At 34.0% G+C, this 25,950-nt stretch overlaps 1 protein-coding gene across 1 annotated transcript in view; it reads right to left on the minus strand.

The window, feature by feature from the left end:
• The window catches only part of LRP1B (LDL receptor related protein 1B), a 1,457,254-nt gene that overhangs the window by 31,513 nt on the left and 1,399,791 nt on the right, over positions 1-25,950 (minus strand). The window contains exons 84-86 of the mRNA XM_063085362.1: positions 25,723-25,884; positions 8,830-9,004; positions 4,530-4,634 (exon numbers count right to left, since the gene is read on the minus strand). Of these exons, the coding sequence (XP_062941432.1) occupies positions 4,530-4,634; positions 8,830-9,004; positions 25,723-25,884 (442 nt within the window). The remainder of the gene's footprint in view (positions 1-4,529; positions 4,635-8,829; positions 9,005-25,722; positions 25,885-25,950) is intronic.

The raw sequence follows: 25,950 nt of genomic DNA on the forward strand, positions 1-25,950 counted from the left end.
ACTCCCACCAAATAAATGTTAAAAAATGAAAACAACTAGATTTTATTCTATTTTCTATGCATCTCTTTGGAGTTTTCGTTTTCCTCCACACATAGTAATAAGTGAAAATGGCCATCAAGAGACAAAAGCGAATGCTTTCAAAGAACAAATCTATTTCTAAATTGAAGGATACAGTAATACAATTTCTATGTGGAAAAAACTGTCACCTTCATAGATCTGAATACTATATAGACCTTCCAAATGTGTATAAATTCTGCACAATTCAAATGGTTTTTCACTCTATGAAGAAAAGAAAAATGTACTACTGGCAAAATTAAAGCAAGCACTATATTGTACCTCTTAAAGCAATTTCTGATGAAAGAGTGCACACTAACTTTTCATTAAAGATACATGACATGACCACTACCAATTGTGATCTGAGGCTAAAAAGTGTGTTTCCAAAAATCTCCCCTTGTAAGGATAAGTGACCACTAGAAAGATAGTCTGAGAACATAATATTCCTTTACCCGAACTATTTTATATTGCACATGATCACAGACACTTTATATTAAATTTTACCTGTATTTATTTACATTTTAGTACCATATGAATTATAAATATTCTAGAGAAAACCAGGAAAACTTTTCTGTATTCTAAAAATTTCAAATCTAAGAAACATGGGCATGAAATCTGTGTCTGGACTCTCTCTCTATCCTTCATGGTACCTAACAGTGAGTCTTTAATAGTAAAAAAAGTAATCTTCTTTAATACTTAAGTCTTCCTTGTCATAAAAATATTTTCCCTAGGTCCTATTTATCATTTTTCCTTTATTGAATTCATAGCCAAAAATTCAGAAAGGAATCTACACTTTTCCTTACTTTCTCACCTTTCAATTAACCAATTATAGTCTGGTTTCTGTCAATATAGGGCTTTCAAAACATCTCAGTAGCTACCTAAATGTAAAATCCAACGAACCATTTATGATGTTTATCCTCTTTGAATTGTCTGGAGTTGATATTCTTTACATGCTCCACTTTTTTGACTTGAAGGAATCTACTCTTCAATAAATCTCCTCCAATTTCTATTTCTTCTCATTTACTTTTTCCTCCTCAGACAGTATCAAGCATTGGTATTTCCCAGGGTTCCAACCTTAATTCTCTACTCTTCTTTCTATAAGCACATGCTTGTGTCATGGCATAAAATGTACCTCATAGACTGACCCCAGTATATCTCTTTAGCTTTCTCTCCTGTTGTTGTGCCAAACAGCCTGCTTTTAATCCTCAGCAACACTTACCTTTTACTTTCAGACCTAATTTCCTTTGACTGTGCTATTCTCTCTTTAAAAAAAAAAAGATTTCTAACTATTCTCCCCTGTGAAACTACTATGCTTTTTTTTCAAAATACTGTAAAAATGTCACTTTGTCTATAAAGCCTTCCACTCTCCCACCAGGAGTCATTGATTGATCTCTATTCAGTTGTTTTCCCATAGCACTTCGGTCATATTTCTATTATAATAATTGTCAAATGGTATTTTAATCTTTTAAAAGCCATTCATCTGGCTAAAATGAATTTTAAGTCCTTCAAAAGTAAAAACCATATTGGAATTATTATGGCATAAAGAGAACAGTACAGCATAAGAGTTATAACCAGGGCATGGGCTTTAGAACTGAACACATGTGATCTGAGTCTCAGACATCCACCATTTCCCAGTGTGTGACCTCAGTGTTGTCATCTGTGAAATGGAGATAATAATAATTAATATTATATAATAATCTAACTTTACACATAAAGTGTTTAGAGTGCTTAACACAGTGTTTGGCACAAAATATTTGCTAAATCAGTTTTAGCCATTATTAATTCTCCTTCTAAGCTTACATAAGGTGTCACTCATCATAGATAATCAATAAATATTGGATTAATGGATGAATGAATGAATGATAACAGAACATAATTATTCTATATTTCTTTTATGGTTTAAGGGTTTGAGGGATGTAAGTATTACTACTATTGTCAAAATAAATTTTAGAGTGTAGAAAATGAAGTTACAGGTAACATTTCCATAAAGTCAAATGCAGATATAGAGACATAGGTACATGTATTGAAGTATAATTCTGTACCCCATAAAAATGTACAATCAATACATTTCAACTAAAAAATAAATTCCTTTAGAAAAAGTAAGTGATATTTTCTCTAATCCCCTCCAACTAACATATTTTTCCTGGATGGATATACCAGAAGCTACTTATCATTTTAAAATCCTGTCACTTTGATGATACCTTGTAGGAATGAAAAGTGGAAGACAACTTTATTGTGGCCCGCTATGCTTATGAGAGACTTTTATTTGGGTGACACAGGGGCATTCTCTGGACAGGCAGTCACCCTGAGATCTGTTTGTGGGGAGGGGGCAGAATGTCACTTAGGAACAGCGAGATAGGGGCTGGATAAATAAAGACTGGGATTCAAAGCAGGCATACTGGTGTTCTAAAAAATGAACTTAAAATAAGCACCTAGATCGTTTTTTGTCCAAGCATCACCTGGATTTACTAATTCTGAACTATCAATGAGTCTATTTTTCCCTCCAGCTGAAGTTCCTGGGTTCAGGCCCTCATCACTTTTCACTGGAAGTGCTGCCAAACCTTTTGATGTGGAGACCCTGCAGCTGATCTCGACAGCTTTCCTCTACATGCCAACAAGCACCACTTCAAACCCAAACTCCTTCAGCTCAAGCTTTTGCCTCAAATCCTTAGCAACTCATTATGAACAAAATAATAGAGTTTTGGTAATAAAATATCTGAATTTTAATACAATTTTGCTTTAAAACCATTGCTTGGTACTCTGAGATCACCACCAGGGTGGCTATTATGAAGGGCCAATCAGGGATGCTGACTATAACATTGGGTATTAAGGAGAACACCAGATGTAATCCATCTCTAAAGTTCAAATGCACAATGAAAAAACAGCTTCCATTGTGATGAATGTTACCCAAAGGTGAACCCTGAAATTTCTCAGAGAAAATATGAGTTTATTATTTATGGATATTCAAAATGCTGCAAATTAAATCAAGAAAGAATGATTTAAGCTATTAAGAAATGAAGATTCTGGAAATCGTGTTGCATGTCTGTAAAGAAGTCTTACAGTTCTCAGTAAAATGTTGGGAAACAAAGAAATGTAGCACTTCATCGTGCTTGAAATAGAAAGTCAGTTACTTAATAAAAATCCCCATTCCAAATAGTATCTAATACAATAATGCAGTCTTAAAACACCTATTTCTGTACTACTCTAATTAAAAGCTACTATTCTAGCATTTTTTTTTTTTATTAGACAGTTCCACAAGCTTTTTTATTCCCTCTGTTGTATTTCTGGACACTCTAGCAGTCTGTGGTGCACATACGTGTCGGTGAACGAAGCAAAGGTTAAGCGTGTATGACAAAGATGAGCTCTGAGATTAAGCATACACTGTGAAATGCATGTGGATGTTCATGATTTAAACCAATGAACTGTGGCCTGAAATGATGTCACACAAAGCGCAGCAGTAAGTGGAAGGTTAAACCTACTTGCATCTCGGCTCATTAAACGCAGTTAAAGTGCAAATCCCCTCATTCTGACAGTAGTGATCACAAGGGTTCTCTTTCTGGTCACAGCGCTGACTTTTAAACCCCACAGAGCATCTGCAGAATTTCAGTAAAATACAGCTAAATAAAGCGTCTGACTTTTTTTTTTTTTTTTTTTTGCCAAATATGTTTCAAATTTATTTTATACAGAGATAGTAACATAAATGAAAAAATTCTCAGGTATGCTCACTTCTCTCTCATACACACTCATCACATGCTACTCTGACAAGGTGGGGAACGGGATGCAGACGTGGATTATACATGGTCGTCATCCTTTTGGTCAAACAGTGATAAAACAAAACTCAAAAAAGTGACCACATAAGCTGATGGTTTTACTTCAAGTTGCCCACTCTGGACAATCAGATTATTGAGAGAGGAAAATATTAAATTCCAGATTTTCTTAGGAGCACTAAGAATATCCAATACTTTTCTGAGATGTTTAGAAACCCAGACTTGAGTTAATGTATTCCAAAGGAGCCAGGGGCTTAAAAGGTTTACATAATACAACACTCTAAGCCTGATACAAACATCAAATAGCATTATACATTTGAAAATATATTACAAGTTCTTTTGAAGAGAATGGCCTTAAGTACCAAAGGATTCATAAAAGATGATTATCTCTGGGCTTCATGTATCTGAATAAGTTCAATAAAATGAGAACAATTTTCGCTGGCATTTGGCATTTCCAAGTTCAAAGATCTATGGATGTCTGAGACGGTATGATGCTAAGAACTAAATGAGCTCTTCCTCATGAAATAATTAGCAAATTGATGAAGGAGATTCTGTAGCACATGATCCAATGAGCACATACTTGACCAGAGATGTTCATGAAACACTCATTTAAAATGTGTTAACCCATTAAAAAGACCAATAGAACAGGAATTACATGTACACACAAAGCCCTATTATCAAATGCCCACAAGGTTAGCAAATACTCACAGACACACAGGTACATTTGTCTCAGGGTCCAGCTGGCACGTGCCACCATTGTAACAATAGCCATCACATAACTGACAGCTAGAGGCAATCTTTCCGTTAGTGCAGCTGCAGCAACAAAGAAAAGAACAATTCCATTGTTACCTGCATTATTATTGTTGAAAGCTGACACAAACTCTCTGCAGATGAGAATATTCATCATAGAGGGGGTAATGGCTGCTAAAAGTAAGTTTGCAGAAAGACAGACTGGTTGGAGGCAAAGCTTTTATTTATTTCTCATCAGAATGATAACATAAAATTTTTCTTTTGGTAATTTTCAGACTGTCAACCCATTCGCTTGATATAAAAACTTAATATAGCTAGATATATGTGTGAAAAAACACTCTTATGTCTATCACTTACACTTCAGGGAGACATTAACATCAGTATCTTGTTCCTTTTTCATGTAACTAGGGTTTGGTGACATCTCTGTGAATTATAAAAATATGATCAAATATTACGGAAGAAAATACTTCAGCTTTTCCTTCCAAACTGGTAAATCTGGTCCAAAGAAATGTAGGGAGTTTGAGATCCCACATTTTATAAGAAAGTGTAGGGTTATCCTATAGTCATTTTTATCCCGCTGTTTCTCTTTGAATATGTATTGTAATTAATGTCAAACTCTTTTTATTTTAACAGAAAAAAAAAAAAACAAACCATGGAGCAGTTCATTGAAAAAAATAAATGGTAATGCTATAGGATCAATGTGAAATATGGCAACAAAGTAATGAGGCAGGCTTTCTTAACAAACTTACCAAAATGATTTTAAGTTACAGTCACATTGCACATCTGGGATAAGAATAAATACTCTGGCTATTGCTACACTAGAAAAATGAACATACTAAAAATGGGAAAAATATGAAAATTTTTTACCTGCTATATTACATTTTTAAATAAACAAACAATTGGACAGTGAAATATGTTAGGGGATGTGAAGAAAAGTTCATCAACATTTCAAATTATTGAGGGACCTCCTCTTTAGGAAGTATGGAAACAGAACAATACAGCCTTGGTGTGGATATCAGATTTACAATAGGTTACACTGGTAATCCCGATTATGAGATCATGTTAGTATTAGGTGCTATGAAGCAATCTGTGGTATCACAATAAACCTGCACATAACTTTGACAAAGATATCAGGCTGCAATATCCTTGACTGATCATTTTGATCTTCACCATGGTGGATGTCTATTGCAGTGCATCCATCAAAGGGTAATTCCCAATGGTAGGTAAGATGCTGAAATTGGTTAGCAATCCTGTAGTTCATTTATTCTGTGCATATTTATTTGACCTCATGTGTGTTGTATGGCTGCTGGAAACTCACTGAACTGCTTCTAACTTTCAGAGGAGTTTAATTTTAAGATGTTTCTGAAGAGTCTGCATTTTAAAATCACGTTTCTTTTTAAGATGTATGGGAGCACTGAGTTTACTATAAATGAGATGTTAAACAGAGATATGTGAAAATGCAAGCAGACATGAGGAAGGGGAGGGTGGTCTAAAGTTTCTAAGATTGAACAAAGAGAACCCCATTCTTTATAACCCATCTAGGCATCCTATTGCATATATTTGCATATATTGCATATATTAAATGCAAAGTGAGTCAAGCACACAGTCAGTGGTGTTGGTTTCTTGTATGTTAAGTGGGTCTAAGGGATTTTTCTCTTGCCCCCCTGCCCAACCTCTTTGAAAATCAAAAGAGCAAAAAGTTATAGTTTCTTGTTCTATCAGAGAGACAACGTCAAAGGGGAAAATTAGTTCATTATACATTAAAGGATTTTCTACAAAAAAGATAACTGTGTACCAAACCTCATCATCTAAAAGAGAAAAAAAAAATCTAATTGGTTGCCTTTAAACTTCTGCTTTCAACAGTTATAAAAGATGTTGCTTGCTTCTTTTTCCTTCTAAAGGTTTTGTATGAATCCTAAATTAAAGACAGAAGTTTGTAGATATTTTAAATGTGAAATACAAATTATCCAAATCATTGTAATGCATCAAAGAGTACAGCTTGTACTTTAATGTAAGTTTTCATAATAATTTCTTTTTTTAGAGGCACTCATCACACACACACACACACACACGCATATGCACACACACACAGTATATGATATATCACTTCCCAAAAGTTAGTTGCCAATTATCCAGTACACACAAAGAATTCCCATGATAATTCATATCAGAAGGGTATTATTTAAGCTACTTAAGATTATGATCAAGTCTCTCTTCATCAATATTTACTTCGATTTCCAGAAGAGAGAAAAATATGTAATTAGCTCTGTTTTAAAAACTAAACTCATTATACTTGACAGAGTACCTATTCTAGTTGACAGTTCATAGGCTATGTATTAGAAACACAACTGCCTATTTGTAATCACAAGTATAAATTGTGGCTTGAATTTTCCTATTAAGTAAAAAATATTCACTTTAACTCTGTTGTGATTTCATTTTAGTATCTATTCTTTACCTATGAGAGAAATTCTAAAACCACTGTAAATTTTATTTTAAGGCTGAGTTGAAAAGTATCACAGAAATAAAAACAAACTTTAATCACCGAATATGTTTCAGAATACCCAAAGAATTCTGTTTGTGTTGTCATTGTCATGTTCAAATGTTACATAGCCTATCTAAGTCAAATATTATTATACTACTATTTTTAAAGTTCCACCGTCTACTCATTGTTAGCAATTGTTATTTATCCATCTTACATATACATTTTTTTAAAAAGATCTTTTAAAAGACAAGAACTATATTGTTGGATCTGTAGAGCCTGCTCAAATTATAAAGTTCTGGTTTTTCTAGATTTTCCCTGTACAGCAGGCAGTACTGAAGGACTGAAAGAGTCCTGTCTTTCCTTCCTTATATGAAACTTCCTTATATAATTGGAACAGGGTGCATGCCTCTGCACGAGTTTTTCCAAAGTAAAATGGGGATGAAACTTTGGTTTACAGCCCTTCTTAGATGATAACTCGTGATTCCCTGGGCAAGTAGAAGTAAGGTTTTAAAGAAGATTCTAAAGTTCATTCTGATATGGTGCCCTGGACATGAAGAAAAATGTATGCCCACTAATTGAAATAAAGTTCCTTCATATTATAGTTTCATCGCAAAGACTGATGAGCTTAATGAGCAAACGTGGTTTTGGTAGTTCATATGAAATGCGTTTCGCTTTAATGTACTTACCAAAGGCACATATTATATTAGTCATATTTTCAATTACTGAAAAAATAATATGCTTTCAAATGACCCAATTTTCAGGTTTGAGCAAATGTCATTCATAATCATAACACAAATCATATTTAAAGTAAATTGTAAAATGAGAGTAAATAAAAAAAGAAAAAATATTGATGCTTTCCGCAGTAAAATTTTATTGGGCATTGTTTGGCAGAAAAACAACTCATCTGGCACCTCAGAGAACATTCAGTGGAAGCCGTGGCATGAACACTTTATGGCATGCTTTTCTATCTCATGTTGTCATTTATTATACTCCCAAGCAAGGCAAGTGATAGAGTCCAGTCCTTTATAAGCCCTTCTTTTAAAAGGCTGCTAAAAGAAGTTTGGAGGGAGGATTGATCTCTAACCTCAGTGGCACACACTTGTTTCACAATAGTACTACTATCATGCAGTACATACCGCATGGCATTTTGCTTTAGCTGAGATGTTCTGTTTTCCATTCACTTAATCTTAAAGACAAAGGGCAAAGGCAAGGTATTGGAAGTCTAATGTGGACATTTTTGTTGTAGTTGCTTCCCAGAACACATTATTCCTTCTATTTATTTTGGACTATAATGTTTCAAAGTCAGATAAAGAAAAAAGATTACTGTTTATTTCCACTAGATAGGTCTTTTGCTCCCCCCTCAAAAGATCAATTTGCAACAATAGAAAAGTAAAACTGCTCATTGTCAATAATAATGATAAAACAATTAAAAGCCTGAGCTATTCTAATTGAACAATATTGTGCATTGCTTTTTGAAAGTATGTTGCATTTCACTATTTCTGATTACTCTTAGGAATATTCTATATAGGAAAAGATCTGACCATGTCATTACATGATGGATTTTCATGTTCCCCAGATATTCATAACAAGTGTTGAATAAGTTTGGGTTTAATTGAAATGAATTGAATTTCATCTTTAGCCCTAAATAAAATGCAATAGTCACCATATAGAATTTAAGAATAAAAATAATTAACATCATTTTCACAGTGTATTGCTTAACTGCAATATCCTTTGGGTTTCAAATGCTTTCATTAATTAGGCTAAATGTCCACTTACTTGCAAAATATATCTTCACTGTCTTTGTTTATAATGCAGTGCCCCCCATGGCACCTTACACATTTGTCAACCTCACATTTTGGTCCTTCGTAGCGTATTGGACATACACATTCAACACTTCCATCATCTCCAATGGTACATGATTCAGAATTCACACAATAGTGGTGACACACATCTAGAAAGAATGCACAGCAGAAAAATGAAATTATAAGATGTTTTTCTTCAGTTATAATAAATGTTACCATTTCATTTAATATTTAAAAGTGGTTGATCAACATTTAGATTAATTTACAAAAGCAGCTTGTGATTACATGAAACTACAATTCTCTAATAATGCTATTGATTCCCCCCCCTTTTTTTTTTTTTTTTTGCCTGAGTTATGCATCTTCTCATCTGGCTAAAAGGGGAGGGGTTATATCGATACAATGCTAGCTGAAAATCATTTTTGGTTCTGAATTTCAAAGCTTAAATAAACAAGTTTCCTAAGCTTTCCTTCCAATGAAAAATATAAATATAATTTGAAATGAGCAAAAATTCTCAATATTTCTCAAGATGTCATTCATTGTTGCTCCTCTGCACACCTGTTTACATGCAGAGAACAGTGTAATGTGTGGTGAGTTGAGTATTTTTACCTCTGCACCAGCCCTTGGTGCTGTGCACAGGGGCCAGAACAAGCCCAGGTATGTTCTAAATGCCTAGGCAGATGAGCAAACCATGAGGTATGCCTCTCATGGAACTTCGAGAACAAAGCACACTGGGAAACTAGCTGATTCATCATGGGTGGGGAGTGATAGAAATCTAGGTATCGTTCTCCTCCAAGGTAAGAGATTCCCATCAGTCACTGGGGAAACCTCCATGTAATATGAATCCCTTCTTTGGAAAGACTTTTTTTTTCAACTACAAAGAAGACTTCTTCCAAATATTTCTATACCTCTTGAACAGGCATAAAACAAAGTCCATTTAATAATAAAATAAATGCTCTAGCTTTAGAATTAGACCTCCTACTTGAGTTTTTTGAAAAGCAGCCAGGTCTATATGTGTGTTTATATATAAATATATTATAATTTACCATACTTAAAATATTGAAATTCATAATACAAATAGTCTTAAGCAAAATAATTGATCAAATTAATCCTAGGATTTGTGTTTTAGAAGCTGCAATTTCCTTTTAGCTATCTAATTGTGAAGCAATGTTAAATGAGATTAGCTGAGATAAAAATCACAATTTATAAACTTTAACCTGCTGTGTGACAATTACAGTGGCTGAGGAAAATTAAAACATAGTTTATAATTCTCATGTTTGTATGTTTATCTAGCCCTTTATTAAATCAGACAGAAATTAAATTTATTGACAGGCTTGCTTTATATTTATGGAAATTTATTTTAAGCATTTTTATGCTTGCTGTTGCATTATGCCAGGCACCTTCATTGAGATTCAATGTTTAAGCCTATTAACATAAGTTTTGGCTATATTTAAGAAAAGTAGCACTTTCTAAAGGTGAGAGACTTGGAGATCTAAAAATTAAGTAATTTTTAGTAACTTCCATACATTATGGTGTGAGTTTGTAGTTGTTCTAAGCTTGGCAGGTATAATGTACAAAACATAAATTCTATATTTATTTATGAGGACTGTATTAACAACAGCCTATGTGATCATCTGAAGCAACCTCCCATTTAATGCAGAAATATCTGAAGAAAGACCATTAGACAGTTTGCTAGGTACCTCTTAATGGTAAAAACTCTTTTAATATTGCCCCCACCTGCTTTAAAATTTCATCAGTTTGTTCTGGTTTAGCTGTCTAATGGGAGTTAGAGGTCTGCCAATGTATCTTTCCAAGATCTTATGTCATCATTCAGAGGGTGCCATGGTGGATAATACATCAGAGTCATACAGGAGACTTATTAGCAGATGCAAATTCTAGTGCCTTTCCTTGCTGCCCACCCTTGGATTATAATTCATAGGTCTGAAATGGGGTCAAGGTGATGCCCATAGGATCTTGAGAACATAATGAATAATGATCTGGAGAGAATTTTACTAGTTGACAAAGGACTACCCTGTCTAATAGTTGTAAATGGATTTCATTTGACCAAAATAGTTTATTTCTCAGCTAACACTGAGGCTCCTAATTAAAATGTAATTTTTTAAATTTAAAATTTGGAACCACTTTGTTTTATTACCCTACTTCTGAGAAGACCTGAGAAACTAGAAAAAAATTGGGTTAATATCCTAAAGGTTGATGACTGCCCAGTACCACACTGCAGCAAAGATTAGTGTGCACAAAACCCAGAGTGCTAAAAGGCAAAGTTAGAAACTTATCTGCAGTATGCTAATTATAAGCAATTTTGATGCATAAATTAAATCTGTCTTAGATTAAGAATAAAAATATGTGAAAATGTACACAACTCATTAGTAATCAAGGAAATACAAATTAACAGTTCAATGAAATATCATTACTGACCCACCAAACTGACAATAAAACAATAGCAGAAACTTTCATCCAGTACTTGTGGGAGTAAATATTGGTTCAACCAAACTGAAAAATGGTTGACAGTATATACTAAAATTCAACATACCTACACCTTATGACCTAGCACTTCCACTCGTAGTATACACCCAAGAGAAAAGCATGCACATGTGCACCAAAAACATGTACATAATATGTATACCACCCTTTTTAGAAATAGCCCCGAACTGAAAATAATACAAATGTCTATCACAAGAAGGATGAATAAACTGGTTTGCTCGTACAATGAAATGAACACATGCATACACATACACACACACTGCAGCTATATAAGCAACAATATGAACGAATCTCACAAAACTAATATCGACAGAAAAAATCTGGACACAAAAAACACAAAAAATACATACTATATATTTTTTTCACTTATATAAAGATCAAAAGGCAGAACTAATCTGTGGTTTTAGGAGTCAAGACGAAGTTATCATTGGGGAGAAGGGAAGGGATAGTGATGAAGAACTTTAGGAAATAGCTACGATCATAGGAATGTTTTTCTTGACCTGATTGTTGGTTTACACTGGTGTGCACACTTGGTGATAATTTAGTGAACTATACAATACTTGTGGTATTAAACTTTCCTGTTTATATTATACTTCAATGAAAAAAGTGGTTTTTGTTTGTTTGTTTTAACCTAAAGGTATATGAACTACATTAAAATGTTTTAGAAATTCTAATTCATTAGGCTTAACTAGTTTTTCTTTTTATAGACACAATTTTAAAAAATAATTCATAGTCCATTTTTTATGGAAAAAAAGAAACAGCTTTAAAGAAAATTTAATACTTTCAATATTTTTTCATCGCATGTCAGATACACATGACTCAGTGCAGTTGACTTGACCTCATGGCATAAAAATGGAATTCAAAGAATACAAAAGAAATGTATGTGTATGATAAAATTGTGAAATAATCAGATATTAGAATTCAGACTTTAGTAAATAACTCTAAATTGCATGTTTTAAGCCAGGCCATTTTTTCCTCTAAAAAGGCAGAAATAGTTTTAGGCTCTGAACCCTTTCTCTACATATATTTAAATGGGAGAACATTTCATTTTTTCCAGTTCATGCTTAACTCTCTATGGTGAGTTGAAGTTCAGGGGCTCACTACCCTCCAGCCCCAGCAGAACCGGTTCCCAGTTCCTTTCTGTGGAACTCTTCTGACTATGTCCTGCAATTAGGCTTAAGATTTTCAGCATATAGAATGTGCTAAGTATGTTTGACTGGACTGTTTTCAGCACTCCCGTTAGGATTGTACTGACGATCCTTTGATTGCATATTTAATGTATTTGTCCCTTTCCATTTCTCCTCCCTCCCTTCCTCTCTCCCTCCCTTCTTTCCTTCCTTTCTTCTTTATTTCTTTTGCTTTCAAGTCTTCCCTGTTTACTCATTTTAAACTCCAAAGCTCCTGAACAAAGGAGAAAGCAGATCTTACTTAATAAGTGACTTTAGCATCTAATATTTACGCTATTACACAGCACTGGATACTTGCAAACTGGAAAGCAAAATAATCTGTTCAAGTGTCCTCTGTTATTTCAAGCATTATCATCCATTTCTAAATTGGGTCATTCAACCAAAGTTCAAATTCTCTGAAATTATCTCAGTATCATGACTGCAATGCTTAATAAGTCATAGGAATGGTAGATTAATTTTTCTCTCTTTCCCTTCTTAGCTAAAAGCCACTTTGAATAACAAGCATCTGTGTAAAACTATAAAAATACGTGCGGTATTTTCATCAGTGTCACCTCTGTATATACTCTCAAATAATTACTACACACTCATCTTTCAATTCTGAGTATCACTTCAGCTGTTTATCTAATAAATGGATTACTTCATTAGCACTTCCCAACCCAGCAGAAATTGGTTTACTAATTTAGCAAAGTGTGAAGAAGAATAGCATTCATGAAATCTTTGGTATGCGATCGCTCACTTTGGTTCTAAGGGTTCTGATCCTGATCCAATAAGCTCTGAAATGATCAGAGAAGCTTTGGAGTGACTGGAGAAACACTTTTCTCATCCCATAGCACTACAAAATAGTTATAGAGGTTACCAATTTAAGCATCAAAGATGCTTTGAAACCATTTTGAAAGTAGTCTTTCTATAAAAGACCGAAACACATTTTTTAAATTAAATAAGTTGATAACTTATTAATGACTCATTTATCACTGAGTATTAATTATTTGTATGAACTTACCTTTGTAGTTTTATAGACTTCTAATTTTATTTTTTTATATTTCAGCTTTGCTAAGTAAACTATTACTTATTATGAATCGGTAGACAAATCTAAATAAAAAACAATAATTCCTCCAAAGAACGAAGGAGGCAGTTAGGGATGTAAGTGGCCGGTTAGCACTGAGGTGTGCAGCAAAGAGGTTGCGTCTGCGTTCTGACACGGATATACATACACCTGCTTTACACTTCCTCTCACATATAAACTATCTTTTTAAAAAATTTTAAATATAGCTTAATAGTTATTGGCATTTAAATATTTTAAAATGTGGTAGACTGAAAGAAGACAGTTTGAAAGAAAAATATAGATGATAAAAGATTTTTTGTCAGAGGTGGTGGAAGAGGGAGTGGACTGAAGATAGAAGTGAATAACTGAAGGCTGGGGGAGAAGAATCTACCTAGATTGCCCAGGAAGCATTCAGTTGTAAGTCAGAATTGATGGAAAGGGAAGCTGATAAAACAATACAGTCGATCTTTTGAACAATGTGAGTAATTTGACTATTAAGATAAAATGAAAGTGATGGATCCATAATTGTTTTTGTGCTGAGGACATGCATATGCCTAATTTTTACACCGGAAACTGCAGAAAGAGCTCAGAAATGCACACAGGACACTAGCTCTCAGAGAGCTGACAACCCAACTGTAAGATGAAAACAGGAAGAAAAAAGGAATCAAAATTGATTTGAATGGTCACCGTGGCAAAAGTCTACATATATATTACTACCAACAAAGGAAAGTCTTCCTTCCTACAGAACGTTCCATCTCATAAGTTTTAAGCATTTACTGTCCTGAATGGCATAACAATTGAGATGTTCTGTATGATAAGAGGAGCAATAATGAAATGTAATTAATCTGTGCTAAAAAAGTAGAGATTACCATGAAATTATATAAAAACACTTTATTCACAATATAAAAATTGTTATAACCTCTGCAGGGTAATTACACTAAGAACTACCTAGTAGCACCAAACACAAGCATGTAATCTAAAGGACAATGATGAATATTTAATTACAGAGTATTCATATGGTAATTGGGTAGATAGTAACTGGAGAATAAGTGAATGGCTATTTTCTTATTTTCTTCAACAGAAATGAAGTAATTTTCAAGGGAGATCATAATTGCACTCTGTCTCTTTCTCTCTCTCACAATTTTTCCTTTTCAAACAACCAGAAATATAAGAAAATACTTCTTCCTTTAATCTTTTCATAACTAACAGGCTGCATAAAAACATGTGCATGTATGGGTAAATACACAAGTTTATGAATATTCATGGAAGCCAGATATGTATAAAATCTCTAACTGCATTTAACTTTTTCTAAATATTTCCTTCTATCGAAAAGTAATTGCCAAGACCATTTAGCTATTAACTCATATTTGCAACTGGGCTATTCACATTGAAATAGCAAACTGAAATGCAAACAGAAAAAAAGAAAAAAAAGGGCTGAGCCCGTGGCGCACTCGGTAGCGTGCTGCGCTAGCAGCGCGGCGACACTCCTGCCGCCGCGAGTTCAGATCCTATATAAGGATGAGCGGTGCACTCCCTGGCTGAGCGCCGGTCACGGGAATAAAAAAAAAAAAAGAAAAAAAGAAAAAAAAAACTAAAGTAGTACTCAGAATAATGGGGAACCTGGGGAGTCTTTAGTTGGTAATACGGGAGAACAGTTACAGAGGGGAAAGTAAATTATACAATTATGTGAATGTACACCGATTGTTCTTCACTGAATTTTGATCTGGCCTTTAAAAAGTAAGTTTTGTGAACTGGCTTTAAGATTCATAATTTAAGTAGGCATTTGATAATTTAAGACTGCACACACACACACCAACAATAAATTAAAAGTGAGATCGAATGACTTTCACAAAGACTAGGTAAATTCTACAGTGCATATCCACAGCATTCTATAACTGAGGTGCCAGTTTCAGTACAATTCATTTTCTACCTTCACTGTTATTTAATTGTGTCCCAGGAGCAGTAGGTTCTATGAATTCTATTGACATACTCTCTGCAGACAGGTGTTTGTGTGGTTCCTTCCATGTATGAAATGAAGAAGAATTTCCAGGACAGCCAAAAATGGTAATTTATAAAGATTTGATGAATACTTATATGAGCATGATATAAGGAAAAAAAACCAAAAAACAAACAAACAAAAAATGGCCAGAATATGAGGAACTTGGAGACTAAGTGCGATCCCTCCTTATGCTAACATGTAACTTCACCTGAATTTCTTGACAAATTTCTCCAAGATATCCTTTGGTCATCTTTGAGGTAGTTATATTAAACCATGCCTGAGATTATGTCATGATTCCCTAGTCACCTGCCAATCCCCAACAGTGCCTTTTTTAAAAAATTTTAATTTGCATTTCTTTAGTTCTTTGTAAGCTTCGTTTTTTAAAATTTATTAATTTTTTTAACTAAAATGTGTCAATTGTACATATTTATGAGGTACAGAGTGATATTTTAATACACATAAACGGTGCCCTTTATATCACCAAGGCCAGCCAGGGCCTGTTTTGAATAAAATGATGGGAATGATGATTACAGTGATGATAAACACTCATTTTTAGGTAGTTTCTACATGCCAGGCACCTGTGTTTTATATAGTCTCATGCATTAGATGGTATTAACCTCTTTTTATAGGTAAATAAACCAAGGCACAAAGAGGTTAAGCAACTTACCAAAGATCACACATGAATAAATGGAAGAATGAAACTTCAACCCAAATAGAGATAATTCTAGAGAATAAGCGTTATATTTTCTCATTCAATAATTCATTCATTTGCTCAGGAAAAAAAACTTTTTGAATATCTCTGCTGTTCTCTTTATTTTACGTGTATTAAATCTGAAAATGCCCCATTTCTGTGGATACCTTGGGCCTAAGCACCAGTCAGAATGTTGAAGGGCCCCACAGCAGCAACAGCAGCAGACCCAGGAAAGTCTGCATGATGTCACCACACCCTGTAATATCACAGGTCAGGGACACAGGACTCCCACACCTGAGCCAAAGGTTTACATTTCAGGTGTCATTCTCAGCCTCCCATCCCAACCTGAGTTGGATATTTGTTTCTCTGAACATTGGTAATGGGTTCACAGCACTGGATTTTAATACTCGAGGAAAACACCTCAAGTGTTTAGATCAATGTGTTCTATTCATTATCTGGCACAATCAACTTTGGGTCACTCTAGACAAATAAGAAACCAAAACAACAGCCAAGAAGTCACCAAGATATACCTACAGCATACCATTTACTTACATCTAATTTAGGATGAGAACATTTGGCAGGTCTTTTGGAAATGTGTTGAGATTCTTACACATGCTAACAAGAACCAATGTGGCCTTTCCTTCCCTAGAGATGCACAGCATCAAGTGAGAATCAGCTTTTCATACGGTATGATTTAGGAGGCAAAAGGCATAAAGTAACTTGTATAAATTTCCTTAGGATTTTATGATTGTTGCCTTTGAAGGATTAAATCAGGAAATAGAGAAACAGATTTAAGTAATATCAGTATTCTTTTTTACATTCCTCAAATCTTTTATACAGCCTAAGATATCTTAATGATTAAACTTATTGCATAATCCTAAATATATCTTCCAATTTCAGAGCTGAGTTTAATAAAGGAGGCAAACAGTAAATCCAGGTATGCCAATTAAATATTCACTAGGGAAAAAATGTGTGCAAAAACTCTGATTAATGCTGATAAATTTTCACCAGGAAAGCATGTCTAAGAAAGTTAGCATTTTCTAAGTTATTACTAAAAATAGTAATATATCCCAAATATTTTTATAGAAAATACTAGAAAATTTCAAATAATAAGATCCATTCTGAGAAAACAGTGTGATCTCTGAGTATTCAGGTAGAAAGGAAATGCAAAACCCAGGAAGCCAAATTCTCAAAAATTTTATTTGAGTGAGTGACAAATGAGGTGAGATTTAAAAAGTACCAGCATTTAAATTTTCTGAAGAATGCTGTTGCAAAATGCATACTAACAGTAATAGCAACAATAATTTTAGAAATAGTCAAAAATTAACTCATTGAACTATCACAGCAATGTTTTTTCAGATATTAGAGAAACCTATATAATGTGTTCATAATTTTTGTTTATAAACATATTGTTGGTTGAATATTTCTTCTTTTTAAAGCAATCTAGCCAAAAAGATTTCAGAAAGTAACGTTTATAAAGTGATAGATTGTCATTTGAGACTTGGGAGCAAGCTGAGTTGCAGATGACAGCTGAATATGGCTTATAGATGAGGTTAACTGAAACCCAGGTAAGTGGATATGCAGATAACAGCTGAAAAGAGAATGAGAATAAAGTGTGCACATATAGGAAGTATCTCTGTGACCATAAACAAGCCATTTGCCATATTTAGGTCCTAATTTCTCTATCAGGACCTTAAGTACATATCAAGGTTCAATTAATTTCAGCCTAATAAAATTTATTAACATCTACTGTGTTAATAATATCTACTGTGTTAAAATTGCCCATGCTCCTAGAGTGCTTAAACTTTGATTCCTGAAGGCCAACATAGTTTTAAAACATCAAGATCAATAAAAGATTTTAGTTGGCCAATATATAGAACTAATTTTTTTTTAATAATAATTCAGAGCACAAAGTAATAAGTCATTTTTAGAAAATTGGAAAGATTTTCACGGAGAAATGGGAGGTGGAGAGTGCTGGATAGGAGATAATCATGGAAAAGATCATCTCAGATGGGAGGCTCATGAGCAAAGCTATTGTCATCATGTTGTAGCCTAACCGGACGGCAGAAAACATCTCACCTCATCACAGTGGGAGAATATGAGACCGCCCTATACACACCCATACAGTTCCTGTGTTCCTCTTTCCCTCCTCTCCTCCCTGCCTCTTTCTCTCTCCTCCTTCCTTCCTCTCTTTTTCTTCTTTTCTTCCTTTTTCTCTTCTCTCTTCTATTCTTCCATCATTACTCTTTTTTCAAGCTACCTACTTCAAAGCTAAATGCTAAAGTGATGATTTCTGATGTACTCACAGATATCTTCCTTCTAGTTTTATTTCTATATCTTAACCTGCAGACAGATAACATGAGTGGAAAGATAGATCTCTGAGAGAGAGAGAGAGAGAATTTCTACACTGATGTGATAGAGAGAAGAAATATGCGAAGTGATCACTATTTAACCAGAGTTCACTGAAATATTGAGAAAGTCATCTTGAAAAGGTCACCTGGCAGAGAAACATATAGCAAAGTAAGTAAAATCCCTTGGTCAGATGTGTGATTCCTTTTGGTCAGATGTGTAGTGATAAAACAGATTATTGATAAATAATAATCAGGTTCCCACTTTACTATGACTTTCTTAATAATTTAAAGGTTACAGAAAAGTCACTTTTATTTTATTATTTAGGAGAATTTAACATTTAACATGATTCGAAGTATGCATTCACTAACTGTAACTAATCTACAAAACAAATTTAATCCAAGAAACTTTTTATTTAGAAAAATGATTCTCTGAAAACATCCTTATGAATGGTTTCAGTCTTAAGGAGGTGATATTCCATCATTACTCTTTTATGTATATAGAATACAAAAAGATACTGAAGCAAGAAACCATTTGGTACAGTAACTAATGCATTTTTGTTTTTGTAGCCCCTGGATCTTTCCCTTCAGACAGTAGTTAGGTTCTTAATTTACCCTATTTTACTTTTCATCTCTCTATTCTTACCACTTACCATATAACAAGTTTGCATATTCTTTATAAATAAAACTGTACAATAAGAGATGTTTCCTGTTTTATTCATGACTAAATACCAAGCTGCAGTGGCTGGTACATATAAGATACTCTATTAATGTTTGTCAAATTAATGAAAGAGTTCTGCCCCTTGGGAAGCAAGGAACTTCAGAAGACAGAGAATGTGACTCATACAAAGCCAGTTATAAATTTCTATAAATATTGGATCAGTCAAGGCCAGTTTTTCCCACTTCTGAAATTAACTGAAGGCTGCCAAGATATATATGTGTGTGTTCACATAAGGAGAGGAAAGAGGGAACTGAGAGATGGAAATCAGATGGAAAGCAAAGACAAATGAGTCAAGTATCAACACGAGAGCCCTCGGGTATCTAGTGCCTGCATGAAACACACTGTTAGCTGCTGGATCAATGAACCAACTACCGGTCACTCCATGCATGCCATATGAATGAAAAATATGACCTGCCAAATTCCGAAAAATGTAGCATTCCTCTTTTCAGCTTTCAGTAAGTTTCATTTTGTGGTCATAACCTAACCTGTGTGTTAAAGTAAACCTATTCAAGAAGCTATTTTCCTCACTGGTCTGGTCTATTTACTTTCAACGACTCAATACAGAATTCCATTCTTAATTTATGAGTCACTTCAGAAATTATAAACAAAGCAGCAAATACCATATCCACGAATGCTACTAAATTAATAAATAGATTGTTATTATCCAAATTACATAGTACCTAAATACAAGGGTACTTCAAAAAGTTCATGGAAAAATTGAATTAAAAGATAATACAAATCCTTTCATGAACTTCGCGTCTATATGACCTAATACATATATTACGCATTGTAGATGTTCAAAATAACTATTAACATGAAATTTTTTTTAAAAATTGCATTTGATTTTACAACTTACAAAGGACTTTTCTTATAGATTATCTCACTTGAAACTCACAATTCTGAGGAGCTATTAACTACTTTTTTTCACAAATCACATAACTGAGTTTCACCTGTGATGATGCAATTAATAACTTGAAAATCCAAAGTTGTAGAATACTATTTGCTAATCCACAAATTTTTACTTTAAACAGATTTATATGATTTTGAAAGCATGTTTTAATTCTGTATCATTACCTCTAAAACTTGGTATTTCTTACTCAAATTTGAATTTCAGTGTGATAGACTCCAGGAATTTCCCCACATCTACTGAAATTATACTAAAAATACTTTATTTTATTTTTTAGGTCTTGACAAGGGATCATTAAAAGGATCAGAACCCTACCACTACCTTCCAATGTAAGAAGCATTAAATTCTGAAGTTGAAAAATTCTAGCTTAATTCCTGTTCTTAATGGTCTGAAGGTGCCTTGGAAGTGGCATTTGTTCTTGGCCTTACATGATAATCGAATAGTCAGTTAAATAAGGTGTCATTCATTATGATTCTATCCACATCAATTTGTTTGTTTCTGCCACTAAGTTGCTTCATTTCTATCAATTGATTTTCAAGGAAAGCTTGCCCTCAGATCATCACTATAGATTTTCTAAGTTCTCAAAACTAACAGATAAAATGCAAATTATTTCATCAGATCGAAAATTAGATCATATTATCACCATTAATTTAGTCGAGGATCTTCAAATGGTATTGCAGGTATGAAAATTCAAATTTAGCCACCTGACCCATTGGACTAATTTTCTAGTGCTATTCCAAACCAACTGACTTTCTATTCTCAGGGTGCCCCATACTTAAGATGTATCAGATTCTGTGAGGTAACTTCCAATAGATGGGCTTTTTCCCCTAACAGTCTTTTTCATATAATTGAGTACTAATTGTGAAAAGTTGTTGGCAATTTCTAGCATTCCCTTTTTATTTAACTTTGCTCTTTATACTGTTACTTTATTTGTTGGAAAACTTAATGAATTTAAAAAATATACATTTATTAAAATCAGATTTATGATACTAATATTTCTGCATTCATGAGAATGAAATTGAATACACTGTTTTACAGATCTGTTATTTCTGCCATATTCTTTATTTGATGGGTTATATAACCATAGGGTAAATTATAAATCTTCTCTCCTTTCTCTAGGCTTTTGCATCCTGGGACTTAGAAGCTATGAGTTTAAGATTTGGGGATTTTCTTTTACCTCAACAACTGATGATGGAATACTGACTCATAATCTCTCTTGCTATTCTTATCAATAATCAGGATAAATACAAAATGTTTCTAGCAGTATATTAACTACCAAAATAAATTTTATCTTTTGTATAATACAGACTAATAACGCCAGGCTGCAGTGATGAAAATTTTTAAACATGAAGTTAATCATATTAATCTGACCTCATACTTAACACCTAGATCTAAATGCAAAATGCCAAGCTTATTTATTTATTTTTTGATTTATATGTGAAACCCTTGTTCCAGAATAGCATGAAATGCAGCAATATTTATTCTTGAATAACTTACTTAAACAATACTTAATTTTACTTTTGCCATTATTTATCTATCCCTCTCCTTTCTGGGCTGCTCAGTTAAAATTAATTTGCATTTCAGACCTCAGGATTTTATATTGCTATTAGAGTTGTGAAATGTTTTTACTCAGCACAACTAAAAACTGATGTTTTACCTCCCACTAATGGACCTTTAATTAGGCACAGAAATGAACCATTCTGTCATTCCTTCATTTATAGAGAGAAGATTTTGTATACTCAAGATACAATTCTGACAGAACACCAGGTCCACTGAACCTTGCCGACTCACATCTAATAGATCCTAAATTTATTATGCTTTTGTCAGCTGTTGGATTTGTCATTTTAATGACACTGCCCACAGACTTATTATGCTGCCGAAGAACGGTATCACCATACTTCAGGAATGTTTGCTGACATCTTGATCAACAACTCCTGGGGTCCAATTTTGACTATAATATCAATACTTCGAAATCTTGAAAGAGTTAGTTAACCTCTGTCTAAGAATTAATTGGTTAATTTTAGTAAGTGCCTTGCAGTAAAAGGCGGGAAGAGCTCTAACTGCTAATAGTGATAATAAAATTATAATGCAGTCTTTTATAAAGCATCAGGCTACCTCAGACTGTGATTCTATTAAGTTGCCAATTAAAATATAAGCTAACTAGACTTATTCTTTGGAAGAATAAGAATAAGACTTATTCTTTGGAAGAATCCAAATTGCTGTAATGGTGGCCACATGATTTCTTTTCTTTAACTTAGTTCAAAATGAATCTAAAATGTTGATAATTCAATTAAAAAATAAAAACAGAGAAATTAAAAAGAAGAATGCTCCTTTATGATAATGAACCAATTGGGAAGCAAGAGATGGAAGGAGCAAATACTGGTCCTAGATTAACCACGCATTGATACCAGATGGCTGAACACTGATTAAATGTAGTTTTCATATATTAACTTGATTGTCCTTTTGTTAACTTTTCTCCAAACCACTTCCATTCATTTATTTATCTGTGCTATTATTTGTTCATTAGTTTATTTGACAAATGCCATCATTGGATGTAGTTGCAAAGAGATCCCTGACAAATAAGAGGATTAACCAATTGTACATAATCAACAAAATGCTAGGTAAAAGTGATCAGAGTCAGAAGAGAGGTATAGAAACAGTGACTTGGAAATTCGGAGGAGGGAGAAATTAATTCAACCTGAGAGAGGATTTGAATAATTTCAAAAAGGAAGTAATGTTTAAGCTGGATGTAATCACAATGCCAGGGAAGTTGGCATTTATATGGAGAAGTGTGATCAGTGTGGTTTCACTAAAATATAAGAAAGGATGCAAATTTAGAATGAATAGTAGCGAAGGTCTTCATTATGTTGGATAGTAGATACGTTGGAAAGGCAATGTGAAGAGGGGCATTGGCTTAGAGGCATCTGTGTATGTCAAGAGGCTAGCCTAATATGAGAAGAATGAACTCAGAAAAGGAAACAATTTAAAATCAAATCCCTTTTCTTGCTGCAGCAGAAGTGGCCCCACTGTAACATCAGAGGCAACACATTTAGTATGATGTTTGATTCTCAAATAAGCCAGTCCATACAGCTCGATTCTGTGCTGTTCCATGTACTTCCTACAATCCCCAGAGACTTGGGCTGCTCTCTGTGAGGTTCTCAATAATATCAAACAATCTAAGGACCAAAATGTTAAGAAACTTTTAAGGGTGTGAGGCCTGAGGGTGGATTTCCTGGATTTAAATTGTGGCTCTCATGATTATTACCTAGTTGATATTCAGAACACTATTTATACCTCTTCATTATCCTCTCTGTAAACGAGAATAAAAACAGTACAGTACCTAGTTCATTGGTAGGATTAGATGAATTAATAGAATTAATGTAAAAATTTAAAAATAAAGTAATTACAATAGTCCCTGGATGTAGAAAGTTCTCAATAAATATAATTCAGATAGAAAGCAACTTATATTGTGGACAAAATGTATTACTATCACTACTATTTTGAGGATAGCTACTAAAGCAAAGAGAGGAGGTGTGGAGATCAGTTAGTAATAATCTAGGCAAGAAATGCTGCTAGCTTGGATGAAGATTGTTAAAAATGGAGGTGGTGAGAGGTATTTAGATTCTGAGTATATTTTAGAGGCAAAACTGAGAATGAAAACAAGGTATAACAGAAAGAGAGGAGTCAAGAAAGATTTCAAGTCATTCTGGCTTGAGCAATGAGTGTTTCCCTTTAAAGAGATAGAAAAGACTATGGTAGAAGAATTTAGGGATGAGAAAATCAGGTTAATTTAGATTTAAGTCAAGCTGTCAAATAGAGAATTAGCCATAAAAATCTGGAATTCAGGAAATAGGTTCAGCTGGAGATATAAATATAGAATTATTAGTATTTAGATGGCATTAAAAACCATGCAATTGATTGAAATAATCTAGACAATGGGATCTCAGCATTGGTCACATATATGAAATATGGGGAAGCTTTAAATAATACAGAAGCCTCAACACAGCCTAGTAAATCAAAATCTTTGTAGATGATGTTTTGGCCACTGTATTTTATAAAAGCTGCTGAGCTCTTCTTAATGTGTGGAGTTTTGCAGGAATCACTGACTTAAGAAGTGAATATTATAGAGAAGAAAAGAGGTATGAGGACAGAGTTGTCACTCACTCCAGTGTTTAAAACTGGAAATCAAGATTTTATCTCCAGGGAGATAAAAAGGAACCAGCAAAGGACCCTGAGAAGAAGCAACCAGTAAAATGAGAATAAAAACTAGAAAGAGTGGTAGCCATAAAGACAAGTGATTAAAATATTTTAAGAAGGACAGAGTGATTAATTGCTGATTGTAGAAATAAAATACAAATTAAGAATTGATCATTGGATATAGCAACAAGGAGGACATAAACAAAATTAATCAACTTGACTTTCACAAAAGATGTTTCAGCAGAACAGTGAAGACAAAAACTTGACAGAGGTATAAAAATAAGAATAATAAGGTAAAAATAAAGAAAAAATAAGGGAAAAAAGAAAAATAGAAATAGAGGAATTGTAGAAAATTACAACACTTTAAAGTAATGCTAATGTTTAAAAAAGAGAGAGAGAAGGAGAGAGCAGGGAAATAAGGCTGTGTGGGTACAAGGAAAGGTTTTTCCAGAAAGAACTTGGTAGAGCAGGAAATATTCAAGAGGCAGGAGAAAGAGGGGTCAGCTGCAGGACGTATGTCTATGAATAGCTAAGAAGGTTCAGTGCATGAGTGGACAGGATAGAATTTGATGTAGCGTGGGGTTCCTAGTAATAAGAAGGAGACATCTACACAGATACAGGATAAAGTAGCTTGGGAGATGTGATAGTGAGAGTTTGTGACAGCCATCTTAAGATGGCTTTTGTTTGTATCAATGAAATAGGAAGCAAGTTTCTCAATTAAGAGTAGAGTTGGGGAGCAGGTATTGAAGTTTTGAGGAGACAGAAGAATGTGACACAGACATCTAGGAGAATAGTAGAGTCAATGTATTAGTAAAACACATTAGAAGCCATAGTAAATGCCCATTGAGATTAGTGATAAAATATCACAGAAGACCAGCCAGCAGGACTGTGTGGTTTTCTTCAGCTGTATTCAGCTATGGAGTGCCAGTTCAGGAGAGATGGAGAACTGGACACAACCATGGTCATGGTTTGTCAGGAAAGTACAATAGGTGGGAGGAGGGAGCAAGGCTGTTGATGGTATAGACAAGAAAATTATTATAATAGGCCAAGGAATCTATGCTGGGGGAGGAAGAGAAAGAAAATCTTTAAAATAAGAGCAGGATGAGGAACAATGTAAATAATTGTTGGAATTGGAGTGACAGAGGGACTGAACCTGAAAGATAGGGGGTGGCTGAAATTAAGATAACGGAGGGAATATAGACAAAGGTAATAAGATTATTTAACGTAAACATCAAGCATGCCGACGAGCTGGATTCTGGATATTGCTTTTACTTACAGTACTGACATCTGTCCCCAGCGTATTCGGGTTGGCAGTGGCAGTGAGGCTGGTTCCCAGCAGTTACAATGCAGGTCCCTCCATTCTGACAAAAAGCCTCACAGACTGTCTTACCACAGTTTGGTCCAGTGAATCCCAGTGCACATCTGCAGGTCGGTCTCCCTATTGGAAATGATAATAATAATGTTATAAAAATCAAATTATTAGACTGGAATGGTTTATGTCACT

The sequence above is a fragment of the Cynocephalus volans genome, chromosome 1 (genome assembly GCF_027409185.1).
Source record: "Cynocephalus volans isolate mCynVol1 chromosome 1, mCynVol1.pri, whole genome shotgun sequence".
NCBI lineage: Eukaryota > Metazoa > Chordata > Mammalia > Dermoptera > Cynocephalidae > Cynocephalus > Cynocephalus volans.